This window comes from Desmodus rotundus, chromosome 7 (genome assembly GCF_022682495.2).
Source record: "Desmodus rotundus isolate HL8 chromosome 7, HLdesRot8A.1, whole genome shotgun sequence".
NCBI classification, from domain to species: domain Eukaryota; kingdom Metazoa; phylum Chordata; class Mammalia; order Chiroptera; family Phyllostomidae; genus Desmodus; species Desmodus rotundus.
Genome location: NC_071393.1, coordinates 4,292,572 through 4,315,883, shown reverse-complemented (window position 1 = coordinate 4,315,883; position 23,312 = coordinate 4,292,572). Strand labels below are relative to the sequence as shown.

The 23,312-nt window shown below is 47.6% G+C and overlaps 2 protein-coding genes across 3 annotated transcripts in view; one reads left to right on the top strand and one right to left on the bottom strand.

Moving 5' to 3' along the window:
- Positions 1-23,312, bottom strand: part of IFT81 (intraflagellar transport 81) — a 135,252-nt gene that overhangs the window by 87,883 nt on the left and 24,057 nt on the right. The window lies entirely within an intron of this gene.
- P2RX7 (purinergic receptor P2X 7) overlaps positions 1-23,312 on the top strand; it is a 41,147-nt gene that overhangs the window by 6,370 nt on the left and 11,465 nt on the right. The window contains exons 1-8 of one of the 2 annotated variants that reach the window (XM_045200468.3): positions 5,891-7,351; positions 11,597-11,765; positions 12,825-12,893; positions 14,542-14,614; positions 15,878-15,974; positions 19,460-19,540; positions 20,173-20,302; positions 21,974-22,110. In XM_045200468.3, the coding sequence (XP_045056403.2) occupies positions 7,224-7,351; positions 11,597-11,765; positions 12,825-12,893; positions 14,542-14,614; positions 15,878-15,974; positions 19,460-19,540; positions 20,173-20,302; positions 21,974-22,110 (884 nt within the window). In that variant the 5' untranslated portion in view covers positions 5,891-7,223. Of the gene's footprint in view, positions 1-5,890; positions 7,352-11,596; positions 11,766-12,824; positions 12,894-14,541; positions 14,615-15,877; positions 15,975-19,459; positions 19,541-20,172; positions 20,303-21,973; positions 22,111-23,312 lie in introns of those variants that run through there. The other variant, XM_024566542.3, reaches the window with a different exon arrangement.

The following is a 23,312-nucleotide window of genomic DNA, read 5'->3' as shown; positions in this document are numbered from 1 at the left end:
TGGTGATAATGCTGGCAACTATCTGAGTCATCACAGCTCAGGGGGAGGAACAGGACCAGACTTGTAAACGTAACTCTAGGTCCTCTTCAGCGTCGGGAAGGCTCCCCGAGCTCTTTTCCTTTCCTTTCCTTTCCTTTCCTTTCCTTTCCTTTCCTTTCCTTTCCTTTCCTTTCCTTTCCTTTCTTTCTTTTCTTTTCCTTCCTTCCTTCCTTTTTTTTCTCTTTCTTTTTTTTTGACAGCTTATTAAGATATAATTTGCATACTATACAATTCACTCATTTAAAGGGTACAGTTTAGTGGTTTTAGTCATATTCACAGAGTTGTACAATCACCACCACAATTTTAGAATATTCTCATCACCTCAAAAAGAAATCCCACATCCCTTAGCCATCACTCCCAATCCTCCTATTTCTCTGAAGCTCCAGGCACCCACTGATTCATTTTCTGTGTCTGTGGATTTGCTTATCCTGGACATCTCATATAAACAGAGTCGTACAGTGCGTGGTCCTTTGTGACTGGCTTCTTCCGCTCAGCTGCACGTTCTCAAGGCTCATCCATGCCGGAGCGTGGATCAGTACTTCCTTCCTTTTCGCGGTGGAGTACTAATCCACTGTATGGGTGGACCACTTCTTGGTGGACGTTTGGGTGGTTTCCAGCTTGAGGCTATTATGAATAATACCGCTCTGAACATTCGTGTACAGGTTTTTGCTTGTTTTTGGTTTTGCTGGGCATGTAACTATGAATGAAATTGGTGGATCATTTGGTAACTCTATTTTCAACCCTTTGAGGAACCACCCGACTGTTTTTCGCAGCGGGTGCCCCATTCCACGTTCCCACCAGCAGGGCATCAGCCGATGCTCCGCAGCCGCACCAGCACTTGTTATCATCTGCCCTCCGAATTGTAGGGTGCAGGGTGGTATCTCCTTGTGGTTTGGGTTCCCATTTTCCTGACGGGTAATGCTCCCTTGCTCTTTGTGGAGATGATGATGGTAACTTGCATCTATACGAGGGCAGCGTAGTCACCTAATCTCTCTGAGCCCCAGTTTCTGCATCTGTTCATAGAGTTATTGTGATACACAGAAAAGGGATACAAGCCCTTATCGGTGCCTGGCCTAGGGTAAGAGCTCCACGAATGGCAGCTGTTTTCAGAAAGGCTCTCTCTGAATGTCATGGGTACTTTCACATGCAGTGCATCCTCTCCTTTGACTTTCAAAGTACACACGCCTCCCCTTGGGATTTGAGCTCTATAATCACGGATTCAGAAATCCTTCACGTCTTTGAGTTTCCTTATCTCTCAAATGGGGATGATGGTGGTTGTGAGGATGAAATGAGTTAATAAATGCAAAGCTGCTAGAGAAATACCTGGCATATGGCAAGCTCTTACCAAGTGTTCGTTCTTATTAATTATTAGGATCATCATGATTTGATTCATATGTTTACTATGCAACAAATACTAAATAAAAAACACATGCTAGAATTCTAAAATAAGACACATTAGTTAGGCCAGATATCACAGAGCAGATGGTAGTAAAAGGCGTAGTTAGTAAATGCTCCCTTATGCATCGATACATAGATCGTATGTCACAATTCCAGGTAACAGATGAGGTAGCTAACTTCCTGGTATTCCTGGGTTAGCCATGTTGCACAGGAGCAAGGAGAGAGCGCGCAATTAAAGCAGCACAGCGATTCGGTGACTGGTGCCCCGGAGTAGGGGTGGGATGAGACACTGGAGTTGGGGTACATTCCCTCAGTCAGTCTCTGCTCCCACGTGCTTCTCATAGAGCGAGCATTTTGCCACCCTACCTGTAAATCTAGATACATGTTTTCCACCCAACATGTCCCCTAAAATAAGCCAACTCCTTTACTTTCACCTGGAGCAAAACTGGAAAAACAGCAACGTGTTCCAGAGCTGGAGGAAAACCTGGCTCCGATGGGCTTGCTGCCAGGAGGAAGGTCTGCCGGCTGGGTGCTGTGCACCGTCCAAGGGTTGAGTAAAGGCAACTTTGACAAGACACAATTTTTTACCTTGAGTGCTAAGTGTGGAAGACAACCCCATGTAAAATGCTTCTCCATTGCTTATATTTTAAAATATAAAATGGAGGAACAAATACTGGCAGCTTTGTGCTTGCCCTCTGGGTTAATGGAAGATTTACAGCTCACTGGATGGTGTCCCATAGAACACAGCTTGGGAAATGCTGCCTTAAATTCTACTGTGAGGCCTCAACTTGATGTAACTGCAGGTTGGCCATCTATGAAATGGGTAGATCCACAGTACACAGGGATTGGGGAATGTGGTGCGCATCACTTAGGACTGGTGTGGACCATAGATGGAAGTCCAGACGGGCTCAGGCAAAACCCAGGATACACAGCAGCAGGTGGTGGGTTCTGGCCTGGGGCTCTGGGTCCAAGGGCCGCCCATGCTAGGGCTGAAAGGGCAAAGGGCCAGGATAATTAAGGAAGACAGGGCGTCAGTTATTGATACTGGGGTATAAGGCAGAGGCTGCCAATACAGGAAATAAGACAAGAGCCTGGTCAGCTTCTCATAGTCCCTCACAACCAATTTCTGATCTAGAGTCAAAGGCAGTGGCTCCAGCTTCCAGGGTTGCAACAGCGTGTGGACAGGACGCAGAGCAGGTCTGTGTTAGCCATATTGTTTGGCTCAAGTTAGCCACCAAGCCACACAGGAGGATTTACTGTAGTGCAACCGGGCAGCATAAGAGATGGAACTGTCCTCTGACATAGGTGGTTATAAAAGTTCAACATGTGTTATCAGGGCTGGGTCTGTCTCCCCACGTCTTGGATCTACTTGGTCTTCTTCTTGAATAGGCTATGTAGGAAAATGGTACACTCATAACCTCACATCTTCTCCTTCTGGCAACAACCCCAGAGGAACAAACAAGTGTTTCCTGATAGCTCTGCCACGAAAGTCCTGGGAAAGACTCTGATTGGTTGAGCTTCAGTTACATATTCATCTCTCAACCAATCACTGTGGCTAGGGGCATGGTGTCACCTGATTGGCCAGGCCAGGGTCATGTGCTCACTTTTGTGGCCAAAAGTAGGCCAAGGGTAACAGAGCTGAATGAGCCTGACCTGAACCACAGTCAGTGGCTTTTCCTTAAGAAAAAAGAATGATGTTGCCAGAAGAAATGAGAAAAGAACATGGTGGGTGGGGTTGGTGTGGGGAAGACACAGTCAAAAAATAAACTGCTTACAAGGGCTCAGTGGGTAATCATGATCTGAACAGTGTAGTTATGGGCTCCACTTCTCAATTACATATCACAGCTTAGTTTCCCAGCCTCTCTTGCAGCCAGGAGATAGGCAGGAGACCCAAGCCCAGAGTTTTCAAACATAAGCACCAAGCAATACTTTAGCACACGGGGAATAACATGAGGTGGTAGGTGTGAGCAGAATTCATCTTTAGGAGTTTATGGGGGAGGTACTAGTCTTGACCTACACGATGGGGACCACTTCCCTGGACCCATGCTTTAGAAACCCCTCTGTGGCCCCCAGCTGGCTGCTGCCTGCAAGCTTAGCTTCCCCACGGAGTAAGAAGCCTGTGGGGGCTGTGTTAGTTTTCTACTGCTGCTGAATGAATTACCACAAGCCCACGGTATAAAACACCGTGCGCTTGGTAGCTCCTAGTTCTGTAGGTTAGTGGTTGGGGCATGGCGTGACTGGGTCCTCTGTTCAGAGACTCACCAGGTTGAAATGAAACTGTGAGCTGGGCTGAGTTCTCACTCTGGGACTCTGGAGGAAAATTCAGTGGGTTGGACAAAAAGTCTGTTTAGTTTTTTTCCATAAAACAAGACATATTTTTCATTTTTACCAATAACTTCATTGACTTGGACATTTTGAGTATGTCAGCTCTCTCCCGTGTGGTATATAGCTTTGTTCTCAACTAATGTCTCAATTTGGTCACTATCAACTTCAACTGCTCTACGCTACTATGGAGCATCATTCAGCGAGAAATCTCCAGCGTGAAACTTCACAAACCACTTTTGACACATTCAATCAGTCACAGCACCTTCTCCATGCACTACACAAATCTTTTTTTGCATTTCAGTTGCATTTTTACCTTGCTTGAAATAATAAAGCATAATATGCCAAAAATGTTGCATATTTTCTTCTATCTTCAGTTTTAAAATGGCTACACAAAAATTCACCAATTTTGATAAGCTTTTTTTAAACACATACCAATATGACAGCTGTCACAATACAATCTAACAAAATTGTTTCAAATGAAGTTACAGACAACTAAGTGTTACTAGAGCCATCGTAAGGAAAAAACAAACTTTTTGGCCAACCCAACACTTCCAAGCTCATCCTTGTTGATAACGTTCCATTCCTTGCGATTACGGGAAGGAGAGCTCTGTTTGCTCGCTGGCTGTCAGCCAGCGGCCTCTCTCAGATTCTAGAGGCCACTCGCATTCTCTGTCGTGTGGCCTTTTCCACTCTCAAGCCAGCGATGACACGATTAATTGTTCTCATGCTTCATTCAAATCTCTGACTTCTCTTCTGGGAAAAAAGAAAAACTCTGCTTTTGAAGGGCTCATGTGACTGGGTCAGGCCTACCCAGATGATCTTCCTATCTCAAGGTCAGCTGTACAACACAACCTGAATGCGGCAGGACATCCTTCGTTCTCAAAGTCTGGGGGGCTCGGCAGGGTCTATACGCCAGGATACAGGAAATATTGAGGCCATATGAGAAGTCACAGGGCCAGCATGTGCCCATTTGGAGCTGCACTACCCCCCGCTCTGCATATTCAAGATTACTGAAGAATTCTCTTCCCACAGGGCCCTGAACCTCTTCTACAATTCATTCTCTTGAGAGAAGACCATAGCACCCATAGCACCCATAGCACCCATGGGCAGGGCATGGGCAGCTGCATACAGGTGGTGGGTGCGGAAGGAGCTGGGGCATGGAGGAGATAAGAATACAAATGAAGGGAGGGAGGCCATTTAGAAGGCTGTTGGTGATCCGGGTGAGAGCTGATGGTGACCTGGACCAAGGAGGTGACAGTGGTAGGTAGGAGGATTTGAATGACATTAGGAAGATAAAGCAGTAGAATGTATGGTGGGGGGGGGGATGAGGGAAAGGATGAGTTAGGGAGTGTGCCATGTTTCTGGCTTGAGCGACTGATGGGTGGTGGAAGAATTTACTGGGATGGGATATAGGGGAGAAAAAGCCCATTGGGGGTGGAAGATAAGTTCAGAACTGAAAGCCCCAAGTTTGACGTGTCTGTGGGACACACAAACGTGAGTGGTTGGGTATGTGAATCTGGAGCCGGAGACACAGATTTATACGTCACCAGCGTATACATGGTAACCAGAACCATGGAAGTAGCTGCAACTGACCAGCCAGAGAAGGTGCAGATGAGAAGGCAAGAGGGCTTAGAACAGACCCCTGAGGAACGCTGACCTTTAAGTGCCAGGAGCACAGAAGTCCTGGTAGGATTCTCAGAAGGGTGGCCACAGAGACCCAACGTCAGGAGGACGTGAGTTCCAGGAAGCTGGGGGAAGAAGGGGAACGAGCTGGTGCTTGATCATTGGTGTCAAGTGCTCTTGAGAGTTCTGGGAAGACCAGCACCGCGGTGTGTCTGTCGGATTCAGTGAAGATGGAGTTGCTGCTTAAGGTCATTGTTCACTTGGTAAGGGAGGCTCCAGAGGAGGGTTGGGGGCGGGAGCCAGACTGCGTTGAGAGGAGTGGGGAGTGGAGTTGCGGAGCGGATGTGGTGACTCACTCTCTCCAGGGCTTTGGCTACAAGGGAGAAGAGAGGCATCAAGTGGCAGTGGGAGAAGAATGTGGGGTTGAGAGAGGATTTATTTTTAAGATGGGAGATGGTGTTGAAATGCAGATGGAGAGGAGACGAAAGAGAGGGAGGTGATTAGATACACGAAAATTATCATCATTGTCGTCATCAGTGTCACCAACTAGCGTCCCTAAGGAAAGTTTGCTGTGTTCTGGGACTGCTCTGTTAGACGTTGCTTCTCCACAATGAGCCAAAATCCATCTCCCTGCAGTTCTCCCCTTTGGTTAGACTTCTGCCCTGTGGCCCTTCTCCCACCTGACACTCTTCAAAGGGCTGCACCCTGTGTGGTATTTCTCCTCTTCTTCAAAATAGTAGCCTCGGCCCCTCTGGCCCTGTGTCCCCAGCACGGCGTCCAGACCTTTACTAGCTCAGCCAAGCCCGCACAGCCACACTCCTGTTTGTCAAGGCCCTCTTAAAAGGTGGGACATGCATTTTCACTTTGCTGGTGGAAACAGGACATCATTCAACCTTTTGTGGTTTGAGATATAAAAGATTCTTGTCTAAGTATGTGCCTGGCAACATGGCAGGGGAGGGTGGAGAGGCAAGGAAGCACAGGGCTCACGAGAATAAATGGAGCCTCGATGGTGAGCCTGAATGCTTGTGCCCGAAACCAGGAACATGGGTGTGCTACTTCCTATGGCAGAAGGAAGGAACTCTGCAGGTGTGATTAAGTTCAATGTCTTGAGATGGGGAGGTTATCTCTGATTACATCACAGGAGTCCTTAAAAGAGAGACAGGGGAGGGTCAAAGTCAGAGACGGGAGATGTAACTACAGGAGCGGAGGCTGGCATGACACGGCCCTGCGCCCAGGAATGCCAGCACCTCTAGAGCCTGGAGAAGGTAAGGAATGGATTCTCTCGTGAAGCTTCTAGAAGGAACCAGCCTGGCTGTCACCTTATTTTACAATGTGATCCCTAGAAATTTAAAAGAATACCTTTGTGTTGTTTTAAGTCACTGGGTTCATGGTACTTTGTTACAGCAGCAACGGATAACTAAGACAATCAGTATTTAACTTCGTTGGGGGTGCAGACTCTCCCCCACTTTCTCCTCAGCGCATATTTTGCTGCCCTTGGCCATTTGCTGACCTCCCCACACAGCTGAGTGGACCAGGGATGGACATAATCCGATTCTTCCCTTGGGATTTTACATGCAAGAAGCAGAGGCTGCAGGCCCAGCATCTCCACGAGGCACAGAAGGCGCAGAGCCCAGGACCACCCCTCTGTTTGTTGCCCGGGGTTAGGCAGATGGGGAATAGTTCACTTTCAGGTCATGTCCTTTCACTTTAGACTCACCTTTGCTCAGTGAGCCCCTGCCAGATAAGAGTTAACCATTGCTCAGGGAGCCCCAGATAAGGGCGAGCCAGGCTTGGCTGCGGGGTGCTCTCTTCTGCAGTGCTTTGAGGCCCTTCTCGCCATGCCAGCACGGCGCCCATTCCCCCACATATGCCACTCTCTGGAAGTCACAAAAGTCGTTCAAATTCAGAACCTGTGGTTGGGGACCCTGAAGCAGCTCCTTCTGATGGGTACCGTTTGCTACATCTGGTGAGTCAGGTGTGGCGGGCCGGCCTAAGGGCACCATCACACTCTCCATCCCCCCTTCCACCTTCACCCCATCCTTTTCAGCCAGACTGCCTGTGAGGGCCCAGGCTTCCCTCCAGTCAGCGCCCCCTGCCTGCCCAGACCCTTCAGCTGCCTCTCCCCCATCATCGCTATCCACCCATCCCACAAGGCTTGGCTAAACCCCAGCCCCTTCATGCCTGTTTGCTCCAGGATTTTTGGTCTGCAGGCTTCAGAGTGCACAGAACTGTAGCTTCTTAGAGCCGAAGGCCGTGGGGAGTAGGAAGCCAGGCAGTTATGTCCTCACTCAGGGACTAAACGCATGGCCCCCCAAGAGGTGACACGGCTTGTCTGAGTCACCAAGTGAGTAGGGGAAGAGCTGCTGGGATGGTCATTAGAATATTCTTACCGTAGGGCAGGGTACTGCAAACTCTCTTTTTTCCCTCTGATGCAGCTCTGAAGCAGCTCTGAAGCACTTTAATTCTTAGAATGATATGTTTGTTATTGTACGAAGACAAGTCTTCCAATTTACGAGAGGGCCGGACTCCACTAAGGCTGATCTATACCACGCTGTATGCTCTGGAATGAACATCAGGGATCAGATGGGAGCTTCCCGAATGGTGGGCCAGGCGGACGCGTGTTATCCTGGTACAATGCTGCGATACCCCACAGGAGAAGCATTGCGTGGTCCGTGCACCTGCTGGGGTGCGAGGCTGAACTAGCCTGTTGGGCGGTGTTACTTACTTGTCTGTGGAATGACTTTTCACAGCTCTGTCTCGTGCATGCTGGCTGGATCTCAAATCTGGATTTCTAGCCCCAGTGTCCTTGATGAGCTTTCTTTCTCAGTGAATGTTATAGAAATGGTAAACTTAAGATATAAAACATTACCATCCAATTGAAGAAATAAAACATTACTAATCCCGTTTTAGCTCCCTGCAAACCCAGCCTTTATCCTGTTCTCTTTCCTCTCCCCTTACTAACATCATCCTGAATTTGGTGCCTGCCATTCTGCTTGTTTTTATATTTCTACAACATATGTCCATAGCTATAAAAATGTTTTTCCTTTTTTTATTGAGGTGAAATTCATATAACATAAAACCAACCATGTTAAAGGGTACAATTCAGCCGCATTTAGTACATTCACAGTGTTGTGTGGTCGCCATAGTCTGGTTGCAGAACACCGTCACCACCCGTCCTAAAGGAAGCCCGGTACCCGGGAGGCAGTTAATCCGCATTCCTCCCTGCCCTCAGCCCCTGGCAGCCAGCTATCTACTCCTCGTCTCCACGGGTTCACCTATTCTAAATCTTCCACATCAGTGGGGCCTTATTCTATGTGACCTTCTGCGTATGGCTTCTTCCACTTTCACTTAGCACAGTGTGTTCAAGGTTTATCCACAGTCTAGCATGCTTTAGTACTTCATTCCTTGGGTGTGGCTGAATAATATGTGGGTGGACCACATTTTGTGTTTTCCATTCTCCTACTGATAAACCTTTGGGCGGCTGCCAGCTTTTGGCTATTGTGAATGGTGCTGCTATGAATATGCATGAGCAGGTATTTGTCTGAGTACATAATGTTGGTCTGGATTTCTTTAAACCTTACAATGCGGCATGCTTTGGCTGCTCGGCATTATTTCCACGTTGATTCGAGTATCTCTCCATCATTTTTACTGCTGTAGAGCATCCCACTGTATGAATCCAACAATTTATCTGTTCCGTGTTCAAGGACGCTTAGGTTATCTCCAGTTTTCCCTCTTACAAATAATGCCACCGTGAACATTCCTATACATAACTCCTTAGGCACATGCATGAGGAGTCTCTAGAGCACCCACCTGCAAATGGGAACGGGACTGCTCCCTCATAGGGAAAGCACTTCAACTGGCAAATTTGAGTTGTCTTCTCTTGAGTTTCCCAGGGGTTCTCACCCCTGGCTGTGCACTGGAATCAGCTGGGGAAGTTTGAAAATATATTTAGGAACCTGGATAGCTCTCCAGACATGCTAAATTACAGTTTCCAGGGGCAGGTCTGGGGACTGCGATTTTGAAAGCTCCCTGGGTGATTATACATCACAGCCAAGGTTGAGAATAGCTGGGACCACATCTTGGCCCACTCTGTCTTGCTTTCCAAGGTCAGTTCCTAGTGGACAACCATTGGCTTACACTTCCTAATGTCATTCAGATATTAGGGGCTGGGCAGAAGGAAGAGATCAAATAAATACATGCTGAATGAATAAAGAAAGCATTTAGGCTAAACTTTTAAAAAAATTGTATTTTATTGACTATGCTATTACAATTGTCCTGATTTTTCCCTCCTTGCCCCCGTCCACCCAGCATCTCCCACTCTCTCAGGCAATCTCCCCACCATTGTTCATGTCCATGGATCATGTGTACAAGTTCTTTGGCTACTCCATTTCCTATACTGTATTTTACATCCCCATGGCTGTTCTGTAACTACCTATCTGTATTTCTTAATCCCCTCACTCTTCACCCATTCTCCTTCACATCCCCCTTCCATCTGGCAACCTTCTGGTAACTAACTTCTTTTCTCTTCCTTTTAAGAGTCTCTCTTTATCTTTAACCTTTGGCATTTTAATTATGATGTGTCTTGAGTGGGCCTCTTTGCATCTATCATAATTGGGACTCTCTGCACTTCCTGGACTTACATGTCTATTTCCTTCACCAAATCATTATTTCTTTCACTATTTTTTCAGATTTCCAAATTCTTGCTTTCTCTTCTCCTTCTGGAGATCCTATGAGGCAAATGTTGGACCTCTTAAAGTTGTACTATCAGAGGCTGTACTATCCTCATTTTTTTTTTTGCTTCTTGTCCTGCATGGTGGTTTTTTGCTTCCTTATGTTCCAAATCATTTAGATTCTTGGTTTCATCCCTTTTACTGTTGTTTCCCTGTAAGTTGTTCTTTGTTCCAGTTACTGTACCCTTTGTTTCTGACTGGGTCTTTTTTATGCCGCTGAGGTCCTCACTGAGTTCCTTAAGCAAACTTATAAACAGTGCTTTGAACTCTGCATCTGATAGACTGCTTACCTCCATCTCGTTTAGCTCTTTATCTGGAGTTTTGGTCTGTTCTTTCCTTTGTGCCATGTTTCTTTGTCTCCTTGTGTTGGCGGCCTGCCTGTGTTTGTTTCTGTATATTAGGTAGAGCTGCTTTGACTCCATGTCTTGGTAGCGTGGCCTAATGTAGTAGGTGTCCTGTAGGGTCCAGTGGCACAGCCTCCCCTATCACCCAAGCTGGGTACTCGAGCTGTGCCCTTTGTGTGGGCTGAGTACACCCTCCTCTTGTAGTTGAGCCTTGACTGCTGTTGGCAGATCAACGGGAGGGATTTTAGGGTAAACCCGTAATGATTGAGAGCAATGGGATACAGGGAAATCAATGGGGATGAAATCTACCATTTGCAGTAATCAATTCCACTTCCCCTCTCCAGTTCTCTTGCCATAATAATTTAGATTCATATTGTAAATAAGGTAGTAACAGCTAATGAACTAACCAAAATGCAGGAAACCAGGGGCAAAGCCACATCACACATGAACAAGTATAGCATGTGGTTAAAAGGCCTGGCTCTACCAGTCAAGGACCTCAGTATCTGTGTGACCGGGGCAAGTTCCTTCACCTCTCTGAGCCCTTTCCTCACTTCCAGAGGGTGAGGGTTACAGTACCTCTCTCCTAGTGTTGTGCGGATCGAAAGAGATGATGCATGCAGAGCACTTGGCACGTGTGACGTGTTCAATAAATGGTGGCACCTATTATCAATATCATTTACAAGCCAGAGGTGTCTTTGTGGAAGACAGGTGGCTGACCTGCTGGACACACCCTTAGATAGGTGCTGATGTGTTACTGAGCCCCAGAACAAAGCTGGCGGACCAACATAGGGGTGGACTCTGATGTTTGAGAAGCTGTCCTGTAAATGAGGGTCTATACTAGGCAGTATTAGAGGCTGGCTTTGGGCAATAGTTTCCATGCAGTGAGCCCTCACTGTGTGCCAGATACAACACTATGGAGTTTGTACACACATCTCAGTTCATCCTCACAGCATCCCTGTGAAGTAGGTGTGATTCTTCTTCCCATCTTACACACGAGGAGTATGAGTTACAGAGAAGGCAAGTCATGTGCCCAAAGGTACTTGGCAAAGCTGGGATTTGAGTGGAGGTGGCCTTCATCTAAAACCACTGTGCCTCCCTCGAGAAAACCACTGATGCTTTTCTATGTCTGCCATTTAGCTTTGCTTTGGTGACTGACAAGCTGTACCAGCGGAAAGAGTCTGTTATCAGTTCTGTGCATACCAAGGTGAAAGGGTTGGCAGAGGTGAAAGAGGAGATTATAGAGAATGGAGAGAAGAAGGTGGTGTCCACTATCTTCGACACGGCGGATTACACCTTCCCCTTGCAGGTGAGCACTGGTCAGCATCCTCCCAGGACTCATCCCTGCTCACTCTCACCAGGGCCTCCTCCCCTCCCGAGGCCTAGGGCCTCACTCCAGAAAAACATCGGCCCTACTTAAAAAGCTCTGTGAAAATCCCAACTGAGAAATCCTAAAAATTGCAAAATTGGGTCAGATCCAACAGCTCAAAGGAAATGATTCTTTGCTTTATTAAGCCTTGAAGGGTTTCTTGAAACAGCTGTGCGTCCTGGTGCATTTAAAACGCTATCTGATGCGCTCACACTGACCTACAGGCTGCTTTTTAGAAGCAAGGCCACTGAGTCAGTAGGGTGCTCCTACACTCGGAAGGACCAGCCCTTCTATATTGTTAACTGTGGTATTTTGCCAACAAAAATGTCTCCAGGAAAACACTGCCGGGTACGTTTTTGCACAAAGGAAGGATATAGATGACAAAGAAAGGATGTGGGTCACAGATAAAGGGTATGTGGCTGCCTAAATCTGCAGGAAGAGAAAATGAAATTAGAATTGTCAAAAGGAGACATCAAAGTGGGCTTGAGAACGCCAAAGGACGGATGGGGCGCGGGAGGGACAAAAGGGCATATTTGCAGGCTCTGGGAGCTGGAAAGCTTTGCAACAGCATAAAACCCAAGCTGCAATGTTTGTTTCTAACAGTGGGTGGTTAAAACCTCCAGCTATTTCCCAGGCGGTGAGATGCCCTATTGCCCTTTAATTAAAGTCCTGGATAATCTAAACAGCACTCTCCTGAAGCCAACACCCCCATTTCCACCTCCCCAGATCTCCTGAGTTTCAATTTAATGCGATTTTTCCGTGAGGCTGGAATGGGGAATGAAGGCTCAGTCAGTGTGAATGTTCCATGCTCTGCCTCGGCTCAGCAGGGCGGCTCATCCAGCTCTGATACGGAGCCCTGCTTAGTCCCAAATTTGCTTCCAGACTGAAGCTTAGAAGAGTAGAAAGGTTCGCCCCCAGGCACTTAGCAAGCTGGATTGTTATGATTAAGTAGCTCTGTGCTCAAAGGCTTCCATTTGACTTCTCCCGTTTTCTCCGCAGGGGAACTCCTTCTTTGTGATGACAAACTTTCTCAAGACTAAAGGCCAGCGGAGTGGGTTGTGTGCCGAGGTGAGGAGGGTGCCCGGAGCAGTTAGACTGGTGATGAGAGTTCCTGGAGGAAGCAGGGGTCAGAGGAAGAGCATGTGAATGCAGACATTGAGATCCTGGATGTCTTCCAGCTCACAAATTCTTAGGGAGCCTCTTTTGTGGGGTGTAGGTCTGGGCTGGGTGGGAGAAGGGTCAGAAGACCTCGCAGTTCTCTCCCTCTCTGTAGCCCCTGGATCTTTTGTCTGTCCCCTCAGTCTCCAGCTCCAGCACTAGGAGCCTGTGCGGGCTAGAATCCCACTTCCTCCATCGCTCACTCGTGCGTGGCTCAGACAGCACTGGTCTTCGGCATTGGTGCAGCATTTCGCATTTCAGTGGAGCCTCACAAATTCAGCAGGGTAACAGCACCCCCAGCCCCGTCTTACAGGTCAGAACACAGATCAGAGAGGTTAAGTGACTTCCCCTAGGTCACCCAGCTTGCTGGAGCCAGAGCCAAGCTTAGAAACCTGGAACCAAGCTGACATTCCCTTGGATCGATATCAATAATGCTCATTTAATCTTCACAGCAACCACTTAGGGCAAATCTGTGCATCCTCCTTTTACAGATGAGGAAACTGAGGCTCAGAGAGGTGCAGTGACCTGACCTAATGGTGCAGCTACCACTCAAACCAGGCGTACCTGGGTCCTTCTGTCGAACTTCTATAAAAGCCACAAACTGCACAGAAGACAACTTATTTCACAAAAGCTATATCACATTTGGTTTCCCTAAGACTGGCCATTGAGCCCGCTCCCCAGGAAACAGGAAGTTGAATACGTGTAAACGAAGTCATCACTTTTTTCTTTTCCTTCTCCTATCCTCAGCCTTCAGTCCTGAGACCTGACCCGCCTCATTTTCTCAGGCCAGGAAAGAGGGCTGGCTGGCGTCCCGTTTCCACATTTCCTGTTTCCTCCACATTTTCCTGTCCCTGTTCCACATGCCGTTTGCTTCACTCCGTTCTGCAGCCAGAGAGCTGCCTGGACCAGGCCACCTGCTGTCCACCCCGAGGACCCACCCTCACGTGGTCCCATACTGCCAGGATGTCCTCTTTTTAGATTTCTATTTATTTTTATTTTTTATTGGGATATAATTCATATACCATAAACCCCACCATTTTCAAGTGTACAGTTCAGTGGTTTTCAGTATACTCACAATACTGTGCAACCATCACCACGATTTGAGGACACCATCATCCCCCCAGAAGAAACCTCAGGCCCGCTAGCCGTCACTCCCCATTCCCCCTTATTCAGCCCCTGGCCACACTGATCTGCTTTCTTTCTCTACGGAGTTACCTGTTCTGGACACTTCACAGAAAACGGAATCCTACCATGTGTGGCCTTTTGTGGCTGACTTCTTTCGCTTAATACAGGGTTTTCAAGGCTTGCCCATGTTTAGCATGAGTCAGTACTCATTCCTTTTTGTGGCTGGATAACACTGCATTGTAATATGAGTGCTACATTTTATCTGTCCGTCATTAGCTGATGACTGTTGGGGCTGTTTCTGTTTGGGGGCTGTTACGAATAGTGCTGCTGCTTGCGTCTGCGTAACATTTTTGCGTGGACACAGACATCTGCTTTTCCACATCTTAGGGACACATGATACTTCCTCCTCACTATCTTGTCCTTCTCTCTGCAGTATCCCACCCCCAGGACACTCTGCCACTCTGACAAGAATTGTAAACAGGGATGGATGGACCCACAGAGCAAAGGTGCGTTCTGGTTTTCGCGGGGGTCCCTGAGGGTGGATGGTCTGGCATCCTGGTGACATTTGTGGTGCCCTAAAGTTCCGACCTTTAACTCTGGCTTCCTTCTTCCACCCTCACCAGGCCACGGGTGAGCCTGTGTCTGCCTGTGCCTTGGCTCTGTCCCCAAAGGACCCACTACTGACATGAGTGTGACCTTAGTTCCCAGTGAGGAGAGCACCTGAAAACCTTGCAGAATTAGCACCTTCCGGGGTTCTAACTGGTAGAAAAAGCAAATGGCTTATAGCAACATCTGAGTATTCTGTTTTTTTTTTTTCTAAAGATTTTATTTATTTATTTATTTGTTTGTTTTCAGAGAGGGGAAGGGAGGGAAACAGGGAGAGAAATCAATGTGTGGTGGCTTCTCACACACCCCTCACTGGGGACCCGGCCTGCAACCCAGGCATGTGCCCTAGAGTGGGAATTGAACCAATGACCCTTTGGTTCGCAGGCCAGCGTTCAATCCACTGAGCCACATCAGCCAGGGCAACAGCTAAGTATTCTAAATTTTCTGTCTTGAAATGCCCCAAAGGTTGTGGTGCTTGAACTTGTACCCTTAGGACACCTGGGGGCCATACTTGCGTTAACCTGCAGAATTTCCGTATCTCTTGTCTTAACCTGAAGGACACATGCCAATAAAAAGCTAGCATATAAAAGAATAAAAAGAAAAACCATCAGTGATTACGAAACACACAGAAAAGGGCATATGAATGTTCCGTCTTATTCTATAACACATGTGTGCTTGAGTTGGTATTAAGATCATTTGACATTACTTGCTGTTTAACTCTTCCCTCGGAAGTGTTTCACTGACCCTGATGCTCCAGGAAGAGGAGCCGCGTTTGCCCCGTGACTTTGCACACCCTGGTACGCACTGTACACTCCTGCAGGGTCTCAGAGGCCCAGTGAGAGGCCAGGCTCCAGTCTGTTTATCCCAGGCCAGAGAATACACCCTTTCCAGCTCCCCTCTCAGGCATCTTTTCTTGCAAAGATGCCAAAAGAGACAACAGCATTCGTGGTCTTCCTATGTTCTCTCTGATGCTTTTTCAAGAAGCTTACTGTTTGATATGTTGCTTGCTTGGTCAGCCTAATGTAAGCTCATGGTTTGGGTGGAGTTTCATGGAAATGGAAACTTTTGGGGTTGAAAAGCATAAGTATTTTTTTGCTTGGGTTGAGAGAATGTCTTCCCCGTGATTTTCACACACATGCTTCTGTGACCCCTTGACCCCACAGGAATCCAGACTGGAAAGTGTATAGTGTATGAAGGGAACCAGAAGACCTGCGAAGTCTATGCCTGGTGTCCCACCGAGGCAACGGTACAGGCCCCCCGGTGAGTTACAGAGTGGGGACCGACATGGTGGCCCTCAGCAGCGAGTAAATGGGGCCCCGCCAGGTGCCGATCTGGCTTCTCTTCTCAGGGCGGTGCCACAAAGTCCTGGGTCCCACCGGCTGAGTGACCCCGTGCCAGGCACACTAGTTAAAATACTGAAACAATTCTGTACTGACTGCTGAACAGCTACTACCCCGAGCACCCTGGGGTGCACCTGTTGCCTTCTGTACCAGCGCGTTCCAGGACACCCCCAGACCCCTCTTCCAGTGCCACAGCGGGGTCCATCCTGACTGGTCCGTGTCCATACTGACTGATTAAGGATGGAGAGCTGGAGTCAAGGGAAGAAAGAAAAAAGGAAGGAAGTAGAAAGGAAGGAAAAGACATGGAAGGCAGAAAGGAAGTTTTCCTCAGGGATCGCAGTGACAGATTGGGTGGTCCCTGGAGTGCCTTTTCTCTTTCACATACAAGGTCAGGCCCAGAGGCAGAACTCGATGTACAACCCAGAAACCACAGGGACTAGTGCCTTTCAACAGAATAGAGGAACCTGGGTTCAAATCCTGACTCTAACACTTTCTTGCTGTGTGACCTTGGACAAGTGGCTTAATCTCTCTGAACTTCAATTTCCTCCTCTGTAAGCTGAGCATAATAATTGCACCCACCTCTCTGGGCTGTTGTGAGGATTAAATGAGATGATACGTGTACAGTGATTCCAAAGTGAGCCAGTGCCTGGCATACAGCACGTGCTCAATCACACACACACACACACACACACACACACACACACACACACACACGGTCTGCCCCTAGAGGTTTGGTGCCCCTAGACTAGCACTGCCCAGTGGAACTTTCTACAATGATGGAAAAGTTCTCTTTCTGTGCTGTCCCGTAGGGTAGCTGCTAGCTACCTGTGGCTAATGAACACCTGAAATGTGCCTACTACAACTAAACCACTGAAGTTAATTTGAATTTCATTTCATTAGTCACACTTGCCTAGGGGATGCTGGACTATACTGGACAGCACAGTATTACACATACGTGACTCAGGGCCACGTCATCAGAATCTGTGGGGCAAAGACTTCCCCAAACTAACTTTTTAGGAGGCCCCCAATGTCGGGGCGGGAAGCACCGGCAGCATCACCGTCTGACCCTCAGTCCGTCAATGGCACCATCCAGGTTCATTTCTAGGTCAGAGAAGTTTCTTATCAAAAAAGGAATTGCGCAGGGACATAAGTATACACACAGTCCTCCCTGGTTCAAGACAAGGGGCCTCTTGACCATCTGTGGGTTTCAGTTCTGGCTCTGCCACCCACCATTCCCCAGAGAAAAATGCCGTGCACCTCCAATGCGCGGGTGCCTGCACCGCGGTTTTACATGACCTTGGGCAAGGAAGTTCCTAAACCTCAGTTTTCTTTTTCTTTTCTTTTATTTATTTATTTTTAGAGAGAGGGGAAGGAAGAGAGGAAGAGAAACATCTATATGCACAATAAACATAGATTGGTTGCCTCTCGCATGGCCCAACCGGGGACCTGGCCCACAACCCAGACATGCGCCCTGACTGGGAATCATACCAGGAACCTTTCAGTTCACAGGCTGGTGCTCAGTCCACTGAGCCACACCAGCCAGGGCTGAACTTCAGTTTCCTCATATGTTGTATGAAGGAATTATGAAAATGATTCATGTAATCAGTCATTCATTCAACACACCCATCACCATGCTGCAGGTGTTAGATATTTATTTCACGTGTAACTATACACAAGAGGCTGTGCTAAATTTTATGTAAAATACAAAAGAACCAGATATGGAGCAGGTCCCAAGGGCTCTTGCAATCCAATAGAAGAGAAAAGATGCTCACAGAGAGCTGTAATTCGTGACAGAAAACTGTAAGTATCATGAAAGAGGAATAAAGGCTTTGATTCTCAAAGTTTCAGGATCCTGTATTCCTCTGATTCTTAGCCCGTTGCCTGGGAATCATGGGATTTAGAATGTTCTAAAGGTCTGGCACATAGCAGGCATTTGCCATAAATAAGATTTTCTTTTATGCAAGCAACAAATATACAACCTAAGCTGGCTTCAGAAATAAAAGAGTGTTACTTTTTGGCTTGTGTTTTTGACTTCTGTAAATGAGAAGTCCAGAAGCATAACTTCAGGTAAGGCTTGATCCAGGCTTCAAATAATGTCATTAAAATTCTCTCCCTTCCTCCTACCAAGTTATCCGTTCTTCCATTTTGACTCTCTTCACACTGTGGTCTGGGGAACTCCAGTTTACACTGCCCTTACTACTAACAGTCCAAAAGAAAATTAATTGTCCTTTCCCAATAGTTCCTACAAAAGCTCTGGAATGTTCTCATCAGCCTAAGTCATGTGACAATCTGTGAACCAAGCAACTGTGGCCATGGAAATTGGATTACACTGTTTGGCCAGCTCTGGGTCACTTGCCCATCCCAGGAGCTATAGGGATGAGTAGGTGATGGACTTGTCCCCACCCATCCCTCTGGGCTGAGAGGGGAAGAGACTTGGCTTCCCCAAAGGGAGAAAATTGAGGGGCTACTGACAGAGGGGAACGGATACTGAACAGGCAAAAAGTACACTGTTCTCTACAGTTACATCCCAATTAGACCCAAAACTGTGCTCTGGAAATCCTGGAATAAAAAACAATCATTCTTGGTGCCCCCTACCAAATTCCCTCTACCCTTTCCTGGTGCTACCCCAATAGATGTCTTCCACCTATTCAGGCATGCTAGGCAACGGGGCACCAGCTGTACCTTTTCATCCACAGCCAGTTCTCTCCATCTTTAACAGGTTGTCAACCGCAAAAGGACAACAACCTTAACTGTCTCGTTCGTCACTATACCCCCCAACGCCCACTTCCATGCCCAGTACAGCAATTATTTGCTGAATGAAATGGTGGGTAGACCTTCCTGCAGTCTAGAATTTGGGATACTCTAACTCATGCAGAATTTTATGCTACCCAGAGCCTCTAGAGAATGACTGGTATAGCCAACTACCTGTGCAGCCCTGTGCTAAAGGCTGGGGAGGTAAGATAAGAAAAGTCTTGTCCCAGCCCTGCAGGAACAGCAAACCTACTGGGAAAGATAAAGTGGGTTGTGATGGAGCTGGCTTGTGCCACCTCTGAGCCAATTATGCTCATCCCTTCCCAGCTCCAAGTTCAATGACGTCGATTGATAGCCTGAAATCAGACATGGTGGCAGTATTTATACCACAAGCATCAGTAAATGCTACATAACAGGGCTTTGGTTTTTCCTGGAGCGCTGGTTGGTAAACTAAACACAAAATTATAGCAGAGTGGGAGAAGGGCTGTGGGGTCTCAAGAAGGGAGAATTCTTACTGGGAAAGCTGGAGAATGTTGGAAGGTTTGGCACACCAGGTTGCTTTTCTCTCCACTCATTGCAATGACCCAAGCAAGAGACCAGAAGCCTCTGGCCCCGCTGGTCCACTGATCCCCCTGTGGCGTGTCTCTCTCTCAGGCCTGCGCTCTTGAACAGTGCTGAAAACTTCACTGTGTTCATCAAGAATAACATTGACTTCCCCGGCCACAATTACACCATGTAAGTGCCCCGAATGTCTGGCTGTATTGTTGTCTACTACAGTGGAACAAGTTACTCCAAAAGTTAGAAGCTTAAAACAACAAACGTTTATTATCTCACACAATTTCTGTGGACCAGGAATCTGGGGATGACCTGTCTGGGCAGTTCTAGCTTGGGGTCTCTTGGTTAGAGCCAAGCTGTCAACGGGGCTGGAATCATCTCCAGGCTTGACTGGGGCCAGAGAATCCTCTTCCAAGTAAACTCACGTGGTTGTTGGCAGGAGGGCCCAGTTCCTCACCATGTTGACCTCTCCCCAGGGCTGCTTGAGTGTCCTTAGGACGCGTCAGCTCCCCCAGAGCAAATGATCCAAGAGAGACGCAGAATGAGCAAGCACCACAGTAACCAAGGTGGAAGTCACAGCCTTTTATAACCCAAACTTGGAAGTGACGCACTGTCACTTCTGCCAGATGCTACTGGTCACACAGACCAACCCTACTACAGTGTGGGAGGGGACCACACAAGGGCGTGAATACCAGGAGGTGGGGATCACTGGGGGCCCTCGGGGAGCTCAGTCACCCCCCTGGCTCACTCCTATTCAAGAGATGGATCCCAGTCTTCAGTGGGGATGTTTGTTTGCTTTTCATTATGTGCAGGAGAAACATCTTACCAGATTTCAACAAGACCTGCACCTTTCACAAGACTAAGAATCCACAGTGCCCCATTTTCCGACTAGGAGATATCTTCCAAGAAACAGGAGATAACTTTTCAGAAGTGGCAATTCAGGTTGGTGGTGCTTTTGTACCAGGAGGTGGCGGGGGCGGGGAGTTTGTGTAGGGGGATGGAAGATGTCAAATGGCCAAGAGGCTGAGCCACTGGGTGTTAATAATATGGTTCCCTTTACTGAGCATTTAGTAAATCCATTCCCAATGCCAAGTGCTTTCACGGCGTTACTGCATCTAATCCCACAACAAGCCACTGAGTGAGATACGTGGTATATTAGTTTCCCGAGGCTGCTGTAACTAATTACCACAAACCTGATGGCTTAAGAGAACACGCTTTCTTTTTACACTTCTGGAGATCAGAAGTCCAAAATCAGCTTTACTGGGCTGAAATCAGGTTAGCAACAGTTAACAGCAGGGCCATGCTCCCACCAAAGGCTCTAGAGGAGAATCCACTCCTTTGCCTTTTCCACCTTCCAGAGCTACATTCCTTGCATTTCTTGGCTCTTTGGTTGACGAGTGACAAAAACATTAGTCAGTCACTACAGTATGTAGAGTACTTGGCACAGAGGCTGACAACAAATGACAATACTGATTATTCTGTATTATTTCTCCTTTCCCCAAGTCACAGCCTGCCAATGACACACCTTTGTATCCCTAGCTTCTAGTATACTGTCTTGAAATGCTGTATTTCATGATTCAAAGACATTTTTCACATTTTAAGAGTTCTGAAATCAAGCCCTGGCTGGTGTAGCTCAGTGGATTGAGTGCAGGCTGTGAACCAAAGGGTTGCTAGTTCGATTCCCTGTCAGGGCCCATGCCTGGGTTGCCGGCCAGATCCCCAATGGGGGAGGGGCGTGTGAGAGGAAACCACACATTGATATTTCTCTCCCACTCTTTCTCCCTCCCTCCCGGTCTCTCTAAAAATAAATAAATAAAATCTTTAAAAAAAACACACCCAGTTCTGAAATCAGGAAATGTTTTCAACTGATGGAATCTCAGTTTGACAGCATTTTCTCTCTAGAGGAACATAAAGAATTATATCTTACAAGCAATGGTGTCTAAGATTCAATGAAATAAAATTCAGTGACCTGATGATAAGTGCTCAAAATCTATTTGTAGAAAGAAGTACAGGTACAGAAGTAAGAGATTAAGAGATTCCTTAGACGCTCCGAAGAGAAGGAGGTCTCCGTGAATCGAGGAGGATGGGATAGCTGAGGAAGGATGGAAGTGGGTCTTGGAGGATGAGGGGGATTTTGCTAGAGAAGCGGGCGGGAAAAACATTTCACTGGGACAAGGGGTAAGTAAGGGCCCCGATTTACAAGTTCGGAGTCTTCCCAGCAATGCCACTCTGAGGCATATGCCAAGAGCGAGGACGGCGTGTGTCCACATGAAAGCTTGTACATGAATGTCCATGACCGCATTGATCACAGCAGCCCAAAGGCGGAACAATCCAAACGTCAGTTGACTGACGAACGGATACGCAAAATGCAGTGGTGTATCCTCTCAATGGAATATTCTCCCACCACAAAAAAGACACACACCACAACGGGGATGAACATTATAATTGTGTGAGTAAGACAGGGCTCGCCCATGGCTCTGAAACCTTTAAGCAGCCATTTTTCCTCCAAAAAGAAAACCTTTCCTTGAGTAACCATCGCTGTGCAGGGAGATGCCTGGCGGCTGCATCCCCCGTCAGCAGGGCTTAGAGATCGCCTCTCGTTGTCTTCCTCAGGGAGGAATCATGGGCATTGAGATCTACTGGGACTGCAACCTGGACAGCTGGTTCTATCACTGCCATCCACAATACAGGTTCCGTCGCCTTGACGACAAGATAACCAATGAGTCCTTGTACCCTGGCTACAACTTCAGGTAACAGTGCCCAAGGTCAGACTGGCCACCTTGGCTCCCCAGGGACCTGCCAGGCCCAGCTGAATTGTGTCATCCCCAGCAGTCCGTAAGCCCAGGTTCGGTTCCCAAGGCAACAGCATTGGGATGAATGGAGAGGGCTTCCGCTAAGATCGAGGTGGTGAATGAATGTTCCCTTTTTAATTACTGAAGAGATGCACACTCTTTGAAAAACACAAACAACACTGGGGATAGAGAAGAGGATAAAAACCATTATAATTCCTCCACCTTGGGATAATCGGTAACCCTCTGGTGATAACGTTCCTTCGTGTGACCAGTTTGTTCACGAGGCTCATAAGAGATCACAGCATGCTTATAATTCGGTATGGTGGCACTCCAAATCCTTGCCACCCAGGGTGGTCCTTGAACCAGCAGCCTGGGCCTCGCCTGGGAGCTGGTTATAATGCAGAATCTCAGGCCCCACTCTTGATTCACCGAATCAAATCTGCATTTTAAACAAGATTCCCAGGAGATTTATGGGCACACTGAAGTTTAAGAGGCACAGATCTAGATTATTATCACCTGGTACCCCAAAACTACTTTCTTCTTAGATGTTAAAGTAACATCATAAACTGGCAAGCAGCCTTCAACTATGTATCTATGTATGTAAGTATAATATATATTTACTTATTGGCCCACATGATGTTTTGAAAGCTAAGACAGTCTACATAAAAATCTAGACTTCCTACTTTTCTTGAAAAATTAAACTATTTGGAAAAAAAGAAATGAAACCATCTGATGACTCTGGGTTCACAGCCCACACAGCAGCACTCAGCCGGAGCTATTATTAGTGGTTCCCTTTAGAGAGGGCATGATTTGGGGTTTGTCACTGTCCCCACCACTCCTCACTGCCCTATACCCGGCCCACATGACTCATTTCTGTTACCTGCTGGGCCCCTGTAGGCACTGGAGTTAGAAATCTTTGACTAAAGGCTGATTGAGATCAAGACATGAGAGGCTGTTTGCCTCCTCTGGGACAGTGGAGTTTCTTCCAGGGCCCTGAAACCAGCTCCCAGTCCCAGTTTGACCCCCCACCCCCCACCACTGCTCTACCGACCAGGCTCATGGCCATTAGCAAGAAGGCAGGCTGGGGCCAGCGGTCCCGGGCTGCCATCACAGGATGTTCCCTCCGCACTCAGCAGCAGCATGCAGGGCAACGTTCTGGC